Source organism: Myotis yumanensis, unplaced genomic scaffold, assembly GCF_028538775.1.
Source record: "Myotis yumanensis isolate MYYU_CA2020_CCGP unplaced genomic scaffold, mMyoYum1.0.hap1 SCAF_3, whole genome shotgun sequence".
Taxonomy (NCBI): domain Eukaryota; kingdom Metazoa; phylum Chordata; class Mammalia; order Chiroptera; family Vespertilionidae; genus Myotis; species Myotis yumanensis.
This window is the reverse complement of record NW_027223754.1, coordinates 87,836,502-87,855,165: the sequence shown is the minus strand read 5'-3', so window position 1 is coordinate 87,855,165 and position 18,664 is coordinate 87,836,502. Positions and strand designations below refer to the sequence as shown.

Sequence of the window (18,664 nt, the reverse complement as noted above, 5' to 3'; positions counted from 1 at the left end):
AGTTGTATGAGTTCCCTATAAATTTTGGAGATTAAGCCCTTATCAGATATGACGTTGGCAAATATGTTTTCCCACGAGGTGGGTTTTGTTGTTTTGTTGTTGATGGTTTCTTTTGCTGTGCAGAAGCTTTTTATTTTGATGTAGTCCCATTTGTTCATTTTCTCTTTAGTTTCAAGTGCCCTAGGAGCTGTGTCAGTGAAGAAATTGCTTCGGCATATGTCTGAGATCTTGTTGCCTTTGGATTCTTCTAGAATTTTTATGGTTTCCCGTTGTACATTTAAGTCCTTTACCCATTTGAGTTTATTTTTGTGGATGGTGTAAGTTGGTGGTCTAGTTTCATTTTCTTGCATGTATCCGTCCAATTTTCCCAACACCATTTATTGAAGAGACAATCTTGACTCTATTGTATGTTCTTGCCTCCTTTGTCAAATATTAATTGAGCGTATTGGTTGGGGCTGATTTCAGGGCTCTCTATTCTATTCCGTTGATCTATATGTCTGTTCTTGTGCCAGTACCAGGCAGTTTTGAGAACAGTGGCTTTGTAATACAGCTTGATATCTGGTATTGAGATCCCACCTACTTTGTTCTTTCTCAGGATCGCTGCAGCTATTCGGGGTCTTTTATTATTCCAGATGAATTTTTGGAGAGTTCGTTCTAGATCTGTGAAATATGCCGTTGGTATTTTAATGGGAAGTGCATTGAATTTATAGATTGCTTTGGGTAGTATGGACATTTTGATGATGTTTATTCTACCAATCCATGAACACGGTATGTTCTTCCATCTGTTTATGTCTTCCTCTATCTCTTTTTTCAACGTCCTGTAGTTTTCTGAGTAGAGGTCTTTTACCTCTTTAGTTAAGTTTATTCCTAGGTAGCTTAATTTTTTTCGTGTGATGGTAAATGGGATTGTTTTTTTAGTCTCTCTTTCTGAAAGTTCACTATTGGTGTATAGAAATGCCTTAGATTTCTTGGGGTTAATTTTGTATCTTGCTACATTGCCAAATTCATGTATTAAGTCTAGTAGTTTTTTGATGGAGAATTTAGGGTTTTGTATGTATAATATCATGTCGTCTGCAAATAAGGACAGTTTTACTTCCTCTTTTCCAATTTGGATGTCTTTTATTTCTTCTTCTTGTCTAATTACAATGGATAATACTTCCAGTACTATGTTGAACAGGAGTTGTGAGAGTGGGCATCCCTGTCTTGTTCCTGTTCTTAGGGGAAATGGTGTTAGTTTTTGTCCATTGAGTATGATGTTGGCTGTGGGCTTGTCATATATGGCTTTTATTATGTTGAGGTATGATCCTTCTATTCCCACCTTGCTGAGAGTTTTTATCAAAAATGGGTGTTGGATTTTGTCAAATGCTTCTTCTGCATCAATTGATATGACTATGTGTTTTTTTTCTTTCAATTTGCTTATGTGATGTATTACGTTTATTGATTTACGGATGTTGTACCATCCTTGCATCCCTGGGATAAATCCTACTTGGTCATGATGTACTGCTGGATCCGATTTGCTAAGATTTTGTTGAGGATTTTGGCATCTATGTTCATGAGGGATATTGGCCTGTAATTCTCTTTCATTGTGTTGTCTTTACCTGGTTTTGGTATTAGGGTGATGCTGGCTTCATAGAATGAGCTTGGAAGTGTTCCTTCCTCTTGAATTTTTTGTAGTAGTCTGAGGAGGATAAGTTTTAGTTCTTCCTTGAATGTTTGGTAAAAACTCCCCTGTGAAGCCGTCTGGTCCTGGGCTTTTGTTTGCTGGAAGCTTTTTGATGACTGCTTCAATTTCTTCCATAGTTATTGGCCTATTGAGATTTTTAGATTCTTCCTGATTGAGTTTTGGAATGTTGTATTTTTCTAGGAATTTGTCCATTTCCTCCAGGTTGTCTAGTTTGTTGTAGAGTTGTCCATAGTATTTTTTAACAATCATTTGTATTTCTGTGGGGTCTGTTGTTATTTTGCCTCTATCATTTCTGTTTTGTTTATTTGGGTCCTCTCTCTTTGCTTCTTGGTGAGCCTGGCTAGAGGTTTGTCAATCTTGTTTATCCTTTCAAAGAACCAGCTCTTGGTTTCATTGATTTTCTGTATTGTTTTTTTTGGTCTCTATGTCATTTATTTCTGCTCTAATCTTTATTATCTCCTTCCTTCTGCTCACTCTGGGCGTTTCTTGTTGCTCTCTAATTCTTTGAGATGTAGAATTAGATGATTTACTACCATTTTTTCTTGTTTTATGAGATAGGCCTGTAGAGCTATAAACTTTCCTCTCAGGACTGCTTTCATTGTGTCCCATAGGTTTTGGATTGTTGTGTTTTCATTGTCATTAGTTTCCAGGATGTTTTTAATTTCTTCTTTGATCTCATTGGTAACCCAATCAATATTTAATAACATGCTATTCAGCTTCCAAGTATTTGAGTATTTTGGATTGTTTTTATTGTAGTTTATTTCTAACATTATGCCATCGTGGTCTGAGAAGATGCTTGGTATGCTTTCAATCTTCTTGAATTTGGGGAGACTTTGTTTGTGACCCAATATGTGGTCTATTTTTGAATATGTCCCATGAGCATCTGAGGGGAATGTATATTCCGTGGCTTTGGGGTGAAGTGTTCTGAAGATGTCAATTAAGTCCATCTGATATAGTGAGTCATTTAGGATTGCTATTTCTTTGCTGATTGTTTGTTTAGAGGAATGCTGTATATTTTTAAAGGAGCCCCCAGAAGTTAGGAAATGGCTGCTTTGGACAATGCCTCCAAAGCCACAGATAACACTGTGGACAATGTAAACTAAGACCTGTCCATCCCACTCCTTCCTGCCATGTCAGATCACTGGTGGCATCTAGATGAGGGACCAGCAAACTTCTGTAAGGGTCCACATAGTAAATATTTCAGGCTTTTTTGGCCATATGGCCTTTGTCATGATTATTTAGCTCTGCTGCTATAGTGTGAAAGTAGAGACAATATGTAAATGAATGAATGTGGTGGCTATGTTTCAATAAAAACTTTATGGACACAAATTAAAATTTCCTATAATTTTCAAGTATAATAAAATATTATTCATCTCATCAGTTATTTAAAAAGGTAAAAATCATCTTAGCTCATAGGCCATACATAAACAGATGGTAGTCTAGATTTGGCCCACAAACATAGTTTGCCGACCTGTCAATTTTAGACAAGCAGTAACTTTTGTGATGAATGCAGCATGTTTGTTTTGGAGTCTGAGAAAATGAGCCACAGATATTGAGCAAGACAGACAAAAAGGCAGAAGAGACAGGCACAGAGTTAAACAAAGCCTACTTTTCATCTCTTTGGCTTTAGAGTTCAGATGTACTTGGGTTGGTTTAAATCCATCATTATCTTCAAAGGTGACAGATTCTGAGGAAGCAAATCCCTTAAAAGAAAACAAGGAAGATGTTACCTCCTAGGTCAGGAAAAAGAATTTAATTTAGCGCTTAGACCTCTTTTATCAAGCGTCAATCTTCACAGGCTGTAGCTACTACATTGGTTTTTAAAGCCACACACCTGATATCATAAGGAAACTTAGGAGTGATGGAGCCCTTTTGGCTGTTCTACTTGTAGGCATGTCAGTTAGGCTACAGCTATGAAGACCAGAAAAACAGTCAAAGCATTAAAACACAAAATAAAATTAAAATACATCTGTTGTATCCCTTAATTCTGATACCAGACTATGAATTTGGATAAAAACACTCTGGCTAGTTTCTACTTCCAAAAAAATGGTTAAATAAGTTGCCTAGACACTGCAGTGACTTAAAATGGTGATAACTTTTAAAAAGTGTTATCTGCTTATTAGCACAACACATGACACAACTAACTGCTCAGTAAAAGTTGACCATTAATGTTATTCAAATACTTAAATGGTCAACATTTATTGAGTGTCAAACATGTTTATGATGTTTATCTCACTTAATCCTCCTGACTTTAGATACTATTATCCTCACCTAATAGATAAAGAAATGTAGAAAAGGAGATGTCGCCCAGCTAGAAAGTAGCAGAACTGGAGTTCAAGCCCAGCTCAGAGTGATCCCCTGGCTCAACTTTTTCATAATTATGTATGTGATACTGAGGATATTCCTACTGTAGGTTAGTAGGCAGAGGGCAAAATTTGCAAACTACCCCAAGCAGAGTTATTATCTTCATCAAAGCCCTATGTGAACTACCATTATGTCTGCCTCTCTTTTTTTTCCTGCATCTTTCTCTGTTCCTAAGTTACAGTCTGACTAGTTATTCTAGATTGAAAACTACCTTCAGTGGCTATCATGTAAAATGTTGCTTTCTGGATGACCTTTCATTAGGTTGCAACTCTTTTTTTTCATGCATTTCACAACCTTATCTCCTTAACCTAAATTACTCCATCCTTTTTCTTTAAAAAAAAAAAAAGATTTTATTGATATTTTTTTTACAGAGAAGAAGGGAGAGGGATAGAGAGTTAGAAACATTGATGAGAGAGAAACATCGATCAGTTGCCTCCTGCACACCCCCTACTGGGGATGTGCCCGCAACCAAGGTACATGCCCTTGACCGGAATCGAACCTGGGACTTTCCAGTCCGCAGGCTGACACTCTATCCACTGAGCCAAACCGGTTAGGGCCTCAATCCTTTTTCTTAATATTTTTCTTATTATTATTATCAACTCAAACACTTTAGCTTCTATAAATTCACAGAACAGGATGTCCCTCAGTCTCAGTGGAACACACTAACCATTATGGAGGATACTAAGTAAATAAAATGTGATTAGTAACACTTCAACAGTATACCCATTTCAAAACAGTAAAATAAATCCTACACATTATTACACAGCACAAACAATTTGAACTAAGTAAAAGATAGAAAGGTGAGATAATAGTTAATATTCTCAGAAGGACCCCATCTACATTTTGCAGTTTTTACCATCTTTTTCCCATCGGGGTGAACAATGGCTATCTTGGCTTCTGGAGTTCTAATGACTGAATGACACTGAATTCTTGAAATATTGTTATATTTCATTTCTCTGAAAAGAAAAGAAAAAGTTATTCTAGATAATATCAATGTTATAGAAATATCCATTAGAAATTAATGTAAGTAATAATATCTATGCCTCACCCTTACCAGAAGAGACTATAATAATACTAGAGGCCTGGTGTGCGGATTCATGCACTGGTGGGGGGCGTGGCCTGCGGGGATCAGCCTGCTGTGGGAGCACTGCTCATCCCGGTCAGCTGAGTGGCTTGGACCCACCCTCTGAGCAGCTGCTCCCAGTGTGGGAGTGCCATTCATCCCAGTCAGCTGAGTGGCTCCCACTGTGGGAGCACAGTGACCACCAGGGGGCAGCTCCTGTGTTGAATGTCTGTCCCCTGGTGGTCAGTGCGTGTTATAGCAACTGGTCACATGGTCGTTCTGGTCATTCCACCATTTAGTTGCTGGGCTTTTATATATATAGACTAGTGGCCCAGTGCACGAAATTTGTGCAGGGGTGGGGGGGATGTCCCTCAGCCCGGCCTGCACCCTCTCCAATCTAAGATCCCTTGGGGGCAGTCAGACATCCCTCTCGTAATCCAGGACCGCTGGCTCCTAACTGCTCACCTGCCTGATTGCCCCTAACGACTCTGCCTGCCTGCTCGACCCCAACTGACCCTCCCTGTTGGCTTGCTCACCCCTAACTGCCCCCCCTTGCTGGCCTGCTCGCCTCCAACTGACCCCCGCCTGCCAGTCTGCTTGCCCACAACTGCCCCCTGTGTGGCCTGCTCACCCCCAACTGCCCCCCCTGCTGGCCTGCTCAGCCCCAACTGCCCCCCACTGCTGGCCTGCTTGCCCCCAACTGCCCCCCCTGCCGGCCTGGTCACTCCCAACTGGTCCCCCCTGCTGGCCTGCTCGCCCCCAACTGCACCCTCCATGCCAGCCTGCTCACCCCTAACTGGTCCCCCCTGCCGGCCTGCTTGCCCCCAACTGCCCCCCCGCTGGCCTGATCACCCCTAACTGTCCTCCCCTCCTGGCCTGATCGCCCCTAACCACCTCTGCCTCAGCCCTGCCACCACAACTTTGTCCGGAAGGTCTCCCGGTCTAATTAGCATATTACCCTTTTATTAGTATAGATTTTAAAGTCAATGACATTTTAAAATATGTCAAAAAAAGAAGAAAATCATGAAAAAGTACTGGAAATAGATGGTGATAGAAAATAAACATAACTGCAAAGCACAACATCCATAAAGAACCTGATTAAAGTCATCAAGTTTTTAAAGGTTAAACTCCAGAAATGCAACACTGAAGAAATAGTGTGTTCACTAGATTTTTAAATCTCAGTGTCCTTGATTTCTCAGTGTTAAACTTACAACTGTGAAGCAAGTTTATATACAGGAGGGATATGGGAGTAGGGGGGAAGGAAGGAAGGAAAGAGGAAGGGGGGAGGGAGGAAAGGAGGGTGCGAAGGAAGGACAGCTGAACGACCACTCTTGACCAATAATACAGATCAATTTTTGATTGGGTTCCTAAGATCTTACTTACGTAACAGGCTCTTCTGGATTATTATTGAACTTAGGTAGACATTCTTCACTCTTAGCACTTCTAGGACATGTTTCCAATTTTAAAGGGATAGCTTCAACTTCACAATCTGCAACTTCTATTTTCCTCTTTTTTGAAAACGTATTTTTCAAAATATTGTCTTCTTCTCTATTTTCTCCAATAGTATCACGTTTCTCAGTGTTAGATCTACTTAGAAATCTTCCTAGCAGAAAGTAAGGGTGTTTAGCAAGACAAAAGATAATACAGTAATTGCAAGGCAACAAAAGGGCGTCTCTATTATGCTTCATTACTAAAGAACCCTGTGAGGTGTACCTTATTTCTAGAATGAAGATAAACACATTAATATCCTAGAAAACCTCTGCAAGAAATAATAAGAGACCAGTAAGAAATTTTATATCTTCTAGTATATGAAAAAATATAGTACATTTAAAAAAACAACACTTGTCTGTTTTGGTATAACATGAAAGAAAAGAGGTTCAGCTACAATAATATAAAACAAAAATATAGATCAGAAAGCATTTGACAAAATTAGAGCGGTGAACTCTAGCCTTGATACTACAACTTTGGTGTCTCATTAAAAATGCTTTATCATTTAACATCAATACTCTTTTTATAAAGTTACTTATTTAAATCTGCGGTGATATGTGCCTATTGTTCTCATATTAAGTCCTAGTGTAACATTAAAATCTTAGTCTAAAGTTTATGTTTCTCCCCCTACCCCACCCCCCAGGGACTCAAAATTACAATTACTAAGTCAAAGTTAGTAGCGGGATCAGAGATTCCTTAGTTGCATTTTCTAACGAAGCAGATAAAGACAGTTCTTCCTGGATACTATTTGGCATTTTATAGACAGCAGACTTCCATCAGAGTTATTTTGAGAAATATGAGAAACAACTGTCTAGATAAATTGTATGTCTATAGAGTGGTATGTGGCAAGGATCCAAGTGTGACTACTTTGAATTCTGATAATTCCTGCTCTCACTGAAGTGAACCTGGAAATTCAAATGAGAAAGTTTGCTCTGGTCCCTGCTGCCTAGTTGCAAAGACTCAGTCCAGCACATTTCCTTTAGACTGGTTCTAGAGCCACGTTTCCTCCACTCTCCTCATTTCCTGGTAAATACAGAGCGTGAGGATCCTTGCTGACACGCTGGAGTAACTAATCAAGACCACTGGAGACTGACATGGCTGGCCTGGGGGTTGTGGACCTAAGGAATCAATGACTGCATAACGGTAAACCCTGGGTGGGAAGTTTAGCGCAGAATGTGAGAAACTCTAGGGCAGTGGTTCTCAACCTTGCTGCACATTAGAATCACCTGGGAATCTTTTTAAAATCCTGGTTTCTGGGCCTCATCCTCCGGAAATTCTGTTTCTTTGTTATGGGGTGAGGCCACAACATTAGTAACAAAGAAACAGAATTTCCGGAGGATGAGGCCCAGAAACCAGGATTTTAAAAAGATTCCCAGGTGGTTCTAATGTGCAGCCAAGGTTGAGAACCACTGCTCTAGGTCTAGGGTCTCTGAAATGGAGTGTGCTGCCTGACATCACTGCCCAATTCACCACACGTAGGTATTTATTACAAAACAACCTTATTAAATTCTAATAGCTCAAAGCACTGAATAAGGCAGTCTCTGATTGATAATTCAGTAATTTAGTTTTCTATTTAAAAAGTTTTCTATCGCCGAAACCGGTTCGGCTCAGTGGATAGAGCGTTGGCCTGCGGACTGAAAGGTCCCGGGTTCGATTCCAGTCAAGGGCATGTACCTGGGTTGTGGGCACATCCCCAGTGGGAGGTGTGCAGGAGGCAGCTGATTGATGTTTCTCTCTCATTGATGTTTCTAGCTCTCTATCTCTCTCTCTTCCTCTCTGTAAAAAATCAATAAAATATATTTAAAAAAAATAAAAATAAAAAAATAAAAAGTTTTCTACCTTTATGACTCCAAAGCAATTGTAGCCATGAAAACAAAATAAAAAAAATAAAAAAATGTGCTTCACACAATAACTCAGATTTTATCTCTGAGCCTTTCTGAAACATCTGGTACCTCCTGAAGCATCTCTTCCCTTTAGAATTCAATTTCCCAGTAACTTTCCTTACTCTGATGCTCCTCCTCTAAATTGTTACTCTTGTCCTTGCTATAAGATCTCAATGGCCCTGTATAGTAAAATGGAGATTCAGAAGAGTAGATCTTACTCTATAGTAATTTGAAAATAAACCCTTGCGTTACCTGAGTAAGTGCAAACAAATGTCCCTCTGTCAATGTCATCTAGGCAGCGTACTCCCCATCCCTTCTTCTCAGTTTTGAACACCTGTAGCCTCACTTGAAGTCCATGCTGAACTACTCGATTTTGACACATTTGTCGATTACACTTGCACAACAGGCTGCATTCATAAATGCTGTCAATAAAATATCCAAGAGAAAATCAATCAGGCATCCTTAATTAAAACAAAAAGCACATTATAGTGCTACCTCACTAATAATCACAGACTAAGAGTGAAGGAAGTTTCCTAGAGCTAGACTGCCTGGGTTCCCATTATAGTTCCAGCATTTACTAGCTGTGTGATCTTGGATGAGTTATTTAGCCTGTCTGTGCTTTAATTTTCCATTTTTAAAATGGGGATTATATGATAGTATATAATATATGTATTATGTACCTGAATATATATACGATATATAAAATATCATAGGGTTGTTTCGTGAAGATTACACGAATCAACGTTTATAAGGTGCTTGGGACAATACCTGGCACATAGTAAATATCAGCTCTTTAAAAATGTCTAAGAAGTAAATGTATGGGAAGGCAATGTCTAGGAAGAAAAATGTTTTATTTTTTAATAACAACCTTGAAATGGTGAAAATTCCTAATTCTTAGAAGTGTTTTGCACAGGATATTTCTTAATGAGGAAAAGGCTGCCCCAGGTAGGCTAACTCTAGAGGGGTAAGAGCTACACTCAAAGCAGGGGAGTGTTCTGTTTGGTCTCTGACTTTCATTTCCAAAAACAATATGCAGGTTTTTTATTTTTAATTTCTTAATTTAGATTTTGGGTACAAAAATATTAAGATTTAACATCTATAAGACTATAGACCACAATAGCAAAGTATCCACCTTCAACTATACAAACACCCTGCAACAAATCCTTAAGGTATATTACCCAGTAGGTATATGTCTCTGTAGTCTTTTATATTTATATCCAACGGCTGTTTTATCTCTTGACAAGGAGTAAATCTCAGCATTCCTTGCTGTCATTTGAAGACATGCACATTTTGTTCTAAAAAGGAAGGCAATGAATGAATAAGTCAGAATTTAAAAAGCACCAAGTGAAGTAAAGACTGTCTTGATTAAAGTGTAAAAGTTATAGTAAAGGATGTCATTGTATTTATGACAACTGTTTGCCTCAGGGACAGTTGAACTTCTTCCTTAAATAGAGCTTTTTGAAAGAGAATAGCTACCAAAAGTTTATAAATAATTATAAACTGTCCTATCTGCTCATGAAATACTTAACTATGTAAGTGTTCTTTAACTTTTCAAAATGAATTCCTTTCATTTTCTGTTCAGCAGAAGCTTGTTTGTGAATATTCTCCCAGGTACACTCTCTTAGAATGGATAAATTTATGTGTGTCAAACCCAAAAGAGTGTACATAGTTTTGCAGATGTCTTAAGTTATTTTCCTTTCCAATGACATGAAAAGAGATTAGGGAAGTTGATACTGGGTATCTGGTTACTATAGTTTGTTCTTTATAATGTTGCTAAACAAGAAAAATACAACCGTAAAAGAATTTCCCCTCTATTTAAATGATTATCTTACATGACAAGAGACTTATAACTTGATAGGGAGTAAGGAACTTGGGTATCTCAGATGTAAACTGAGTATGTGACTACTGTGAGCTGGTTAAACTCTCTGGATCTATCTCTTTTTCCAACAAGTGACTGAGGTCTTTTCCTCAATGATTCTCTTCTGTGTTTTTCTGTATATACATACATGCATAAGAGTGGTGGCTACTGTTTACAACAGAAAAAACACACAAAAAATTCATTAATTTGCATTCTATTTACAGATGTAGAAATCTAAAGATGCTTTTTTCGATATGATTTTGTTTGCAAAGTTTAAAAGTACAAAAAAATACAAATAGTAATATAATTAACACTCACATTTCTACCCAGAATTAACTGTCATCATTTTGTTTAGTCCTTCTTTTTCCTATGTATATAATTTAAAACATACACACTGTTTATCTGATCTTCTTTTAAAAATAAAAAAATTAAACATTACAGATAAACTCTCAAGCGGTTTGGTGTGATATCCTTTATACTTTTAAACATATAGAGCTATACACAATATACTGTATTGTTTTTAAATATTTACTATAGTTATTATCCTTCAACTTGCTTTTTCTTTCAATATTATTTTTTTTTTGAGACCCAATCATGTTTTATGCAAATCTAGTTAATTCCTTTAAACTTTTCCATAGCATTTAGATATACAATTATGTTGCTTAATTAAATTGCTTGGTATACAATTAAGTTGCTTAAAGTTTTCAATATAACAGATGCTGCAATGAACATCCTATGCCTATACACATGTGTAAGCATCTCTAGAGTAGTAACTTTCAAATATTTTTTACTATGACCCATGGTAGAAAATACATTTTCTTCATGATCCTATATAATCATACATATTTACATATGTGTACAGGTGTATAAACTGCAACAATGGTGGCATGAAACTTCACCCTTATTGTGTGGGATGCATTTGGGTATCTTTTTGTACTATTTAATTTAAAAATGCTAGTTACAACCCCTTAAATGATTTTACATGCCACTAACTCTTGGAAAACAATGCTCTGGATAAAACAATACTCTGGATATACTTAAAAGTACTATTGCTGGAAAGTATGTATGCACTTCTTCAACTGCTATGTCATAGTTTGAACACCCCACTCTCCCTGAAAAATGACTTGGTATGGAATTCTAGTTTTATATTTATTTTCCTTCAGTAATTTAAGCTAATCTATCTCTTTTTTGGTTCTATTATTTCTGATGAAAAGTGTGCTGTCTGTCCTTTTTTCTGAGTTTTTTAAATTTACTCTTTACCCAAGATACTTTTTAAGTTGCATCAATATATTTAGATTTATCTTATTTTCAGAGGCTTTTTGACTCCAAGGATTCCTGTCTTTTTTCAATTTGGAAAATTCTCAGCTATTATTTGAGTGTTGTCCTTTTCTTCACTACATATGTATATTGCAGTTTTTCATTTTATCCTCCATATTTTTTAATCTGTAACTTATTTTCCCCATATCTTTATCTCTTTACATTCTGAGAGATCTTAGTTTTTGCCGTGAAATTCACTTATTCTTTCTCCAACTATACCAATGCAAACATTTAGTCCATCTATTTCATTTTTTATTTCAATGACCATATGTTTTATTTCCCATATTTCCAATGGTTCTTCTTCATATATACCATTAAAAATAAAATCGCCTTTTCTTCTCTCATAGATGCTAATATTTTAGCTTTTTAGACACTTTAAACATAGCTATTGTAAAGTCTTTTTCAATCAAATTTTACATTTATCTCTGATTCTTCAGATGTGAATTTTATCATTAGTTGTGACTCAAACTGTCTTCATGGTCCTAAACGCCTTTGTGTGCTGTGACTGTCTGGATTCGATCCAGCTTAATCCTGTGTGTTCTAAAATTACATATAGTCAAGTTATTCTTTTTTCAAAAGTCCCTTAAACTGACTATAGAGTAAACACTGTCCAACAGCCAGTTTTTTCTCCAGCACTGAAAGAGATTGAGTTTAGCCAGATATAGTTGGGTTATACCTAGAGGCAATGTTTAAAACAAACAAACTTATTTTTAAACAGAAGTAAAACTTGGGCCCACCTCAGAACAAAAGATACACTGAGAGTGAAGAAATGGGAAAATATATTCCATGCAAATGGAAAGGAGAAAAAAAAAAAACAAAAGAAAAAAAACAATAACTGGAGTTGCAATACTCATATCAAACAAAATAGACTTCAAAACAAAGGCCATAATAAGAGACAAAGTAGGCCACTTCATAATACTAAAGGGAATGAATCAACAAGAAAATAGAATCCTTATAAACATATATGCACCCAATATAGGAGCCCAAGTACATTAAAAAACTCTTGATGGACTTTAAGGGAGATCAACAAGCAATACAGTCATAGTGGGGGAATTTAACATCCCAATGACATCACTGGATAGATCTTCTAGACAAAAAATTAAAACAAGAAAACAGAGGCCTTAAATGACACACTAGCCCTACCTGGTTTAGCTCAGTGGATAGAGCATCAGCCTGCGGACTGAAGGGTCCCGGGTTCGACTCCGGTCAAGGGCACATGCTCGGGTTGTGGGCTTGATTCCCAGTCAGGGCACATCCAAGAAGCAACCAATGAATGCATGGACAAGTGGAACAACAAATCAATGCTCTTCTCTCTCTCTCTCTCTCTCTCTCTCTCTCTCATAAATAAATAAATAAATTTTTAAAAAAATGACACACTAGATCAGATGGGTCTAACCGATATTTACAGAACACTTCAACCCAAAGCAACAGAATATACATTCTCAAGTGCACATGGAACATTCTCAAAGATATACCACCTGCTAGGGCACAAAACAAGTCTATACAAATTCAAGAAAATTGATATAATACCAAGCATCTTCTCAGATCACAATGGCGTGAAGTTAGAAATCAACTACAATTAAAAAAACAACAACCTCAAAAACACTCAAATACAGGGAGGCTAAACAACAAGTTATTAAACAATGAAATGGGTTACCAATGAGATCAAGCAAGAAATTTAAAACTTCCTGAAAACAAATGAAAATTAACACACCATCCAAAACTTATGTGACACGGCAAAAAATAGTCCTGGAAGGAAGTTCATAGCATTACAGGCCTACCTCAAGAAACAAGAAAAAGGACTAATAAACTATCTAACACTAAGGCTAAATGAATTAGAAAGAGAATAGCAAGAAAAGCCCAGAGGAAGTAGAAGGAAGGAAATAATTAAGATCAGAGGAGAAATAAATGACATAAAGACTAAAAAAAAAAAAAAAAAAAAAAAGTACAAAAGATCAATAAATCCAAGAGCTGGTTCTTTGAAAAGATAAACAAAATTGATGAACTTTTGGCCAGACTCATCAAGAAACAAAGAGAGAGGACCCAAGCAAATAAAATTAGAGATGAAAAGAGGCGATGTAACAACAGACCAAATAAATATAAAAGATTGTAAGCAAATACTATGAACAACTATATGCCAACAAACCCGACAGCCTGGGTGAAATGGACAAATTCCTAGAAAGATACAATCTTCCAAAACTCAATCAGAAAGAATCAGAAAACCTGACTAGGTCAATAACAACTGATGAAATTGAAGCAGTAATTTAAAAATTTCCAGCAAACAAAAGTCCTGGACTGGATGAATTTACAGGTGAATTTCACCAATCATTCAAATAAGAACTAACACCTATCCTCCTCAAACTATTCCAAAAAATTCAAGAGGAAGGACCACTTCCAAGCTCTTTGTACAAAGCCAGCATTATCCTAATTCCAAAATCAGATAGAGACACTACAAAAAAAGAAAATTGCAGCCCAATATCCCTGATGAACACAGATGCTAAAATCCTCAACAAAATATTATCAAATCAGATCCAGCAATACATGAAAAAGATCATACACCATGACCAAGCAGGATTTATTTCAGGGATGCAAGGCTGGTACAATATTCGCAAATCAATAAATGTGATACATCACATAAACAAATTGAAAGATAAAGACCACATGATCATAACAATACATGCAGAAAAAGCATTCAACAAAATACAGCACCCGTTTTTGATAATAAAAACTCTCAGTAAAGTGGGAATAGAGGGATCATACCTCAACATAATAAAGGTCATGTACAACAAATCTATAGCCAACATAATACTCAATGGGCAAAAACTAAAAGCTTTTTCCTTAAGAACAGGGACAAGACAGAGATGCCCACTTTCATCACTCTTATTCATAGTACTGGAAGTCCTAGCCACAGCAATCAGACAAGAAGAAGAGATAAAAGGCATCCAAATTGGAGAGGAAGTAAAACTATCATTATTCACAGATTACATGATATTGTACATAGAAAACCCTGAAGACTCCACCAGGAAACTACTAGAATTAATAAATGAATTTGGCAAGGTAGCAGGATACAAAATCAACATCCACAAATAGATGGCATTTTTATACACCAATAATGAACGCTCAGAAAAAGAAACTAAAAAGCAATTCCATTTACCATTGTAATAACAACAAAATAAGATACCTAGGTATAAACTTAACGAAGGAGGTAAAAGACCTGTAATTAGAAAACTACAGAACATTGAAAAAAGAAACAGAGGAAGATACAAAGAAATGGAACCATTTATCATGTTCATGAATTGGAAGAATTAACATCATTAAAATGTCTATATAACCCAAAGTAATCTACAGATTCAAAGCAATCCCTATTAAAATACCAATGGTATACTTCACAGAATTAGAACAAATACTCAAAAAATGTATATGGAACCATAAAAGACCCTGAATAGCTGCAGCAATCTTGAGAAAGAAGAATGAAGTAGGAGGGATCACAATACTGGATATTAAACTACACTACAAAGCCATTATAACCAAAACAGTATGGTACTGGCATAAGAACAGGCATATAGACCAATGGGTCAGAAAAGAGACCCCAGAAATTGATCCACACCATATATGGTCAGTTAATATTTAACAAAAGAGGCAAGAACATACAATGAAGTAAAGACAGTCTCTTCAACAAATGGTGCTGGCAAAACTGGACAGACACATGCAAAAGAAGACCACCAACTTACACCATACACAATAATAAATTCAAGGTAGATAAAAGACTTAAATGTAAGGCATGACACCATAAAAATCTTAGAAGAAAACATAGGCAGCAAAATCTCAAGACATCTCATGTAGCAATATGTTTACGGATACATCTCCTAGGCAGTGGTCGGCAAACTGCGGCTCGGCAAACCACGGCTCACGAGCCACATGCGGGCTCTTTGGCCCCTTGAGTGTGGCTCTTCCACAAAATACCACGTGCGGGCGCGCATGTACAGTGCGATTGAAACTTCGTGGCCTAGGGCAAAGGAAACTAAGAAGAAAATAAACAAATGGGACTACATCAAAATAAAAGGCTTTTGCACAGCAAAAGAAACCACCATCAAATTGAAAAGGGAACCCACTGAGTAGGAGAACATATTTGGTGATGATATATCTGATAAGGAGTTAATTTCCAAAATATATAAAGTACTCATACAACTCAACAAAAAGAAGACAAACAATCCAATTAAAAAATGGGCAGAAGACCCGAATAGACATTTCTCCAAAGAGGACATACAAATAGCCAAGAGACACATGAAAAAATGCTCAAAGTCACTAATCATCAGAGAAATGCAAATTCAAACTACAATGAGATATCACTTCATACCTGTCAGAATGTCTACCATTAAAAAAAAAACCCCAACAAACAACAAGTGCTGGTGAGGATGTGGAGAAAAGGGAACTCTAGTACACTGCTGGTGGGACTGCAGATTGGTGCAGCCACTATGGAAAATAGTATGGAGTTTCCTAAAAAAAATTAAAAATGGAACTTTGTTTTGATCCAATGATTCCACTTCTTGGACTATATCCTAAAACCCCCAAAACATCTATCAGAAATATATGCACCCCTATGTTCATAGCAGCATCATTTACAATAGCTAAGATTTGGAAACAGCCCAAGTGCCCATCAGTAAATAAATGGATAAAAAAGCTATGGGAACTTATGTAATACTTTAAACAATAAAGAATTTTAAAAAAAGCTATGAGACATTTACACTATAGAATACTATGCACCTGTAATACTATGCAGGGATCTCTTACCCTTTGGGACAGCATGGATGGACCTGGAAAATATTATGCTAAGTGAAATAAGCCAAACCGAGAAAGACAAGTATCACATGATCTCACTTATTGGTGGAATCTAATGAACAAAATGAACTGACCAACATAATAAGACCCGAAGCAGGGAGGCATGGAACAGACTGACATACCTCTATGTGGGGTTGGGGGGACGAGGAGAGAGAAACCAAAGAACTTATATACTTATACGCATAGCCCATGGACACAGGCAATAGGGCAGTGAAGACCTGGTGGGTGGTGGGGGTTGGATAGAGGGAGGGAAGGGGAGGAAAATAGGAGATATCTGTAATACTATCAACAATAAAAAATGCATTTAAAAATGAAAATTAAAAAAGCACAATGAGCCCTGACTGGTTTGGCTCAGTGGATAGAGTGTCGGCCTGTGGACGCAAGGGTCCCAGGTTCGATTCCGGTCAAGGGCATGTGCCTTGGTTGCGGGCACATCTCCAGTAGGGGGTGTGCAGGAGGCAGCTGATCGATGTTTCTAACTCTCTATCCCTCTCCCTTCCTCTCTGTAAAAAAATTAAAAAAAAAAAAAAGCACAATGACAGGTTTCCTCTATGACAGGCCTAAAGAAACGGAGTCAAAATCTTACATGACTTTTGTAAGATTTATACATCTCTTCTCACATTCCAACTGATAGGATGGTGAAAACTACTATCCATATTACTTATTTCTTTTTATCTCTCATGTCATTATTTTGCCTAGTACAGGAAGGTATACTTGCATTAAATTAAATGTACATATAATGCATTCCATTTTATATATGCATAACCACAAAATCATGTATATTACACAACCATAAAACAAAATGATTTCAAAGTCCTAAAATATTAGAACATGTTTTCATTTTTTTAATGGAATGTCAATATTATGATCAAGGGAGTACTAATTATAAGCACCATTAGCTTCCTAAAAAATTGCAAGGAAATGGTTTGTAAAAGTAAAACATAACACCCTGACCAGTTTGGCTCAGTGGCTAGAGCGCCGGCCTGTGGACTGAAGAGTCCCAGGTTCGATTCCAGTCATGGGCATGTACCTTGGTTGTGGGCACATCCCCAGTAGGGGGTGTGCAGGAGGCAGCTGATCGATGTTTCTCTCTCATCAATGTTTCTAGCTCTCTATCCCTCTCCCTTCCTCTCTGTAAAAAATCAATAAAATATATTTTTTAAAAAAGTAAAACCTAACATATAGTGGTTAAAAGCATGGGTTAATATTGTAGCTCCTTAATTTGTTTGCCCTATGATCTTACAATTGGTTTCTCAATTTCCTCATTTGGGACATGAAAATTCTTTTGTGAGAATTAAATAAGAAAATGTATGTAAAACAACTGTCACAGTGTCTGGCACTGTTACATGGCATTAGCTATAATTATGATTATGATGCTAGCTTAAAGAAAATACTCATCCTTGAGAAAATAATTTTTAAATTACTATAACTGGTAAAGAATTTGCTTTCCCATTGCTAGTGAGACAGTGCATTTTCCCATTTTAGATTCTTGGTCAACAGTTTTAGATAGACAAACTGATACATTGCAGAACTTAATAAGTACCCTTAACATTCAGAAGATTTTTTGAAATGTCAGGTTATTCTACTCACATGTCTATGCAGCCCTCAGAACAGTCACATGAATCAGTAAACATGTTGGAAAAGCTGTTTAGATAATATGCTCGTGGCCACATAGTCTTTCTGTACTTAAAGTGTGGAAGCTTTCTACTGTCAATTTCATTACAGAAAGAAATGGGCACCAATTCCACTCCATTGCTAATATCCAGAACAGAAACAATTTCTTCTTGCTTTGGGTAATTCCGAGTCAACTGAACATAGGTATTAAAAGAAAAGTTATCTGTAAATAAAAAGTTACACTCTGTCTCAAGCAGGTAACGAAAAACTTCCTCCATGTTTCGTAGACTCCTTCCACAAGGGGTTTTATAACTCACGTGGAGCGCTGAAGAATGAGAGTTTGTCTTTGCATGTCGTCTTTGGAAGTGGCACGTAATTGGTAGCTGCAGAGGGTTTTCTCCCTTGAAGGTTAGTAGCATTTTCATCAGACAGGTACCAGAGCAGTCATGACTTTTGTAAGATAAATTCAAAGATGATTCTTTTTCTCTAAAGTCTGCAGCTTTATTTTCCAGAGGGGGAAATTCCTCATTTTTTATAGATCTGTTTAAAATTAA

The 18,664-nt window shown here is 36.9% G+C and overlaps 1 protein-coding gene across 4 annotated transcripts in view; it reads right to left on the bottom strand.

Annotated features, from left to right (window-relative positions):
- Positions 1-18,664, bottom strand: part of SETDB2 (SET domain bifurcated histone lysine methyltransferase 2) — a 107,141-nt gene that overhangs the window by 53,601 nt on the left and 34,876 nt on the right. For 3 of the 4 annotated variants that reach the window (XM_070409079.1, XM_070409078.1, XM_070409082.1), the window contains 6 exons: positions 18,087-18,650; positions 9,661-9,777; positions 8,735-8,904; positions 6,495-6,714; positions 4,905-5,004; positions 3,294-3,387 (listed from right to left, as the gene is read on the bottom strand). In XM_070409079.1, the coding sequence (XP_070265180.1) occupies positions 3,294-3,387; positions 4,905-5,004; positions 6,495-6,714; positions 8,735-8,904; positions 9,661-9,777; positions 18,087-18,650 (1,265 nt within the window). The remainder of the gene's footprint in view (positions 1-3,293; positions 3,388-4,904; positions 5,005-6,494; positions 6,715-8,734; positions 8,905-9,660; positions 9,778-18,086; positions 18,651-18,664) is intronic. The other variant, XM_070409080.1, reaches the window with a different exon arrangement.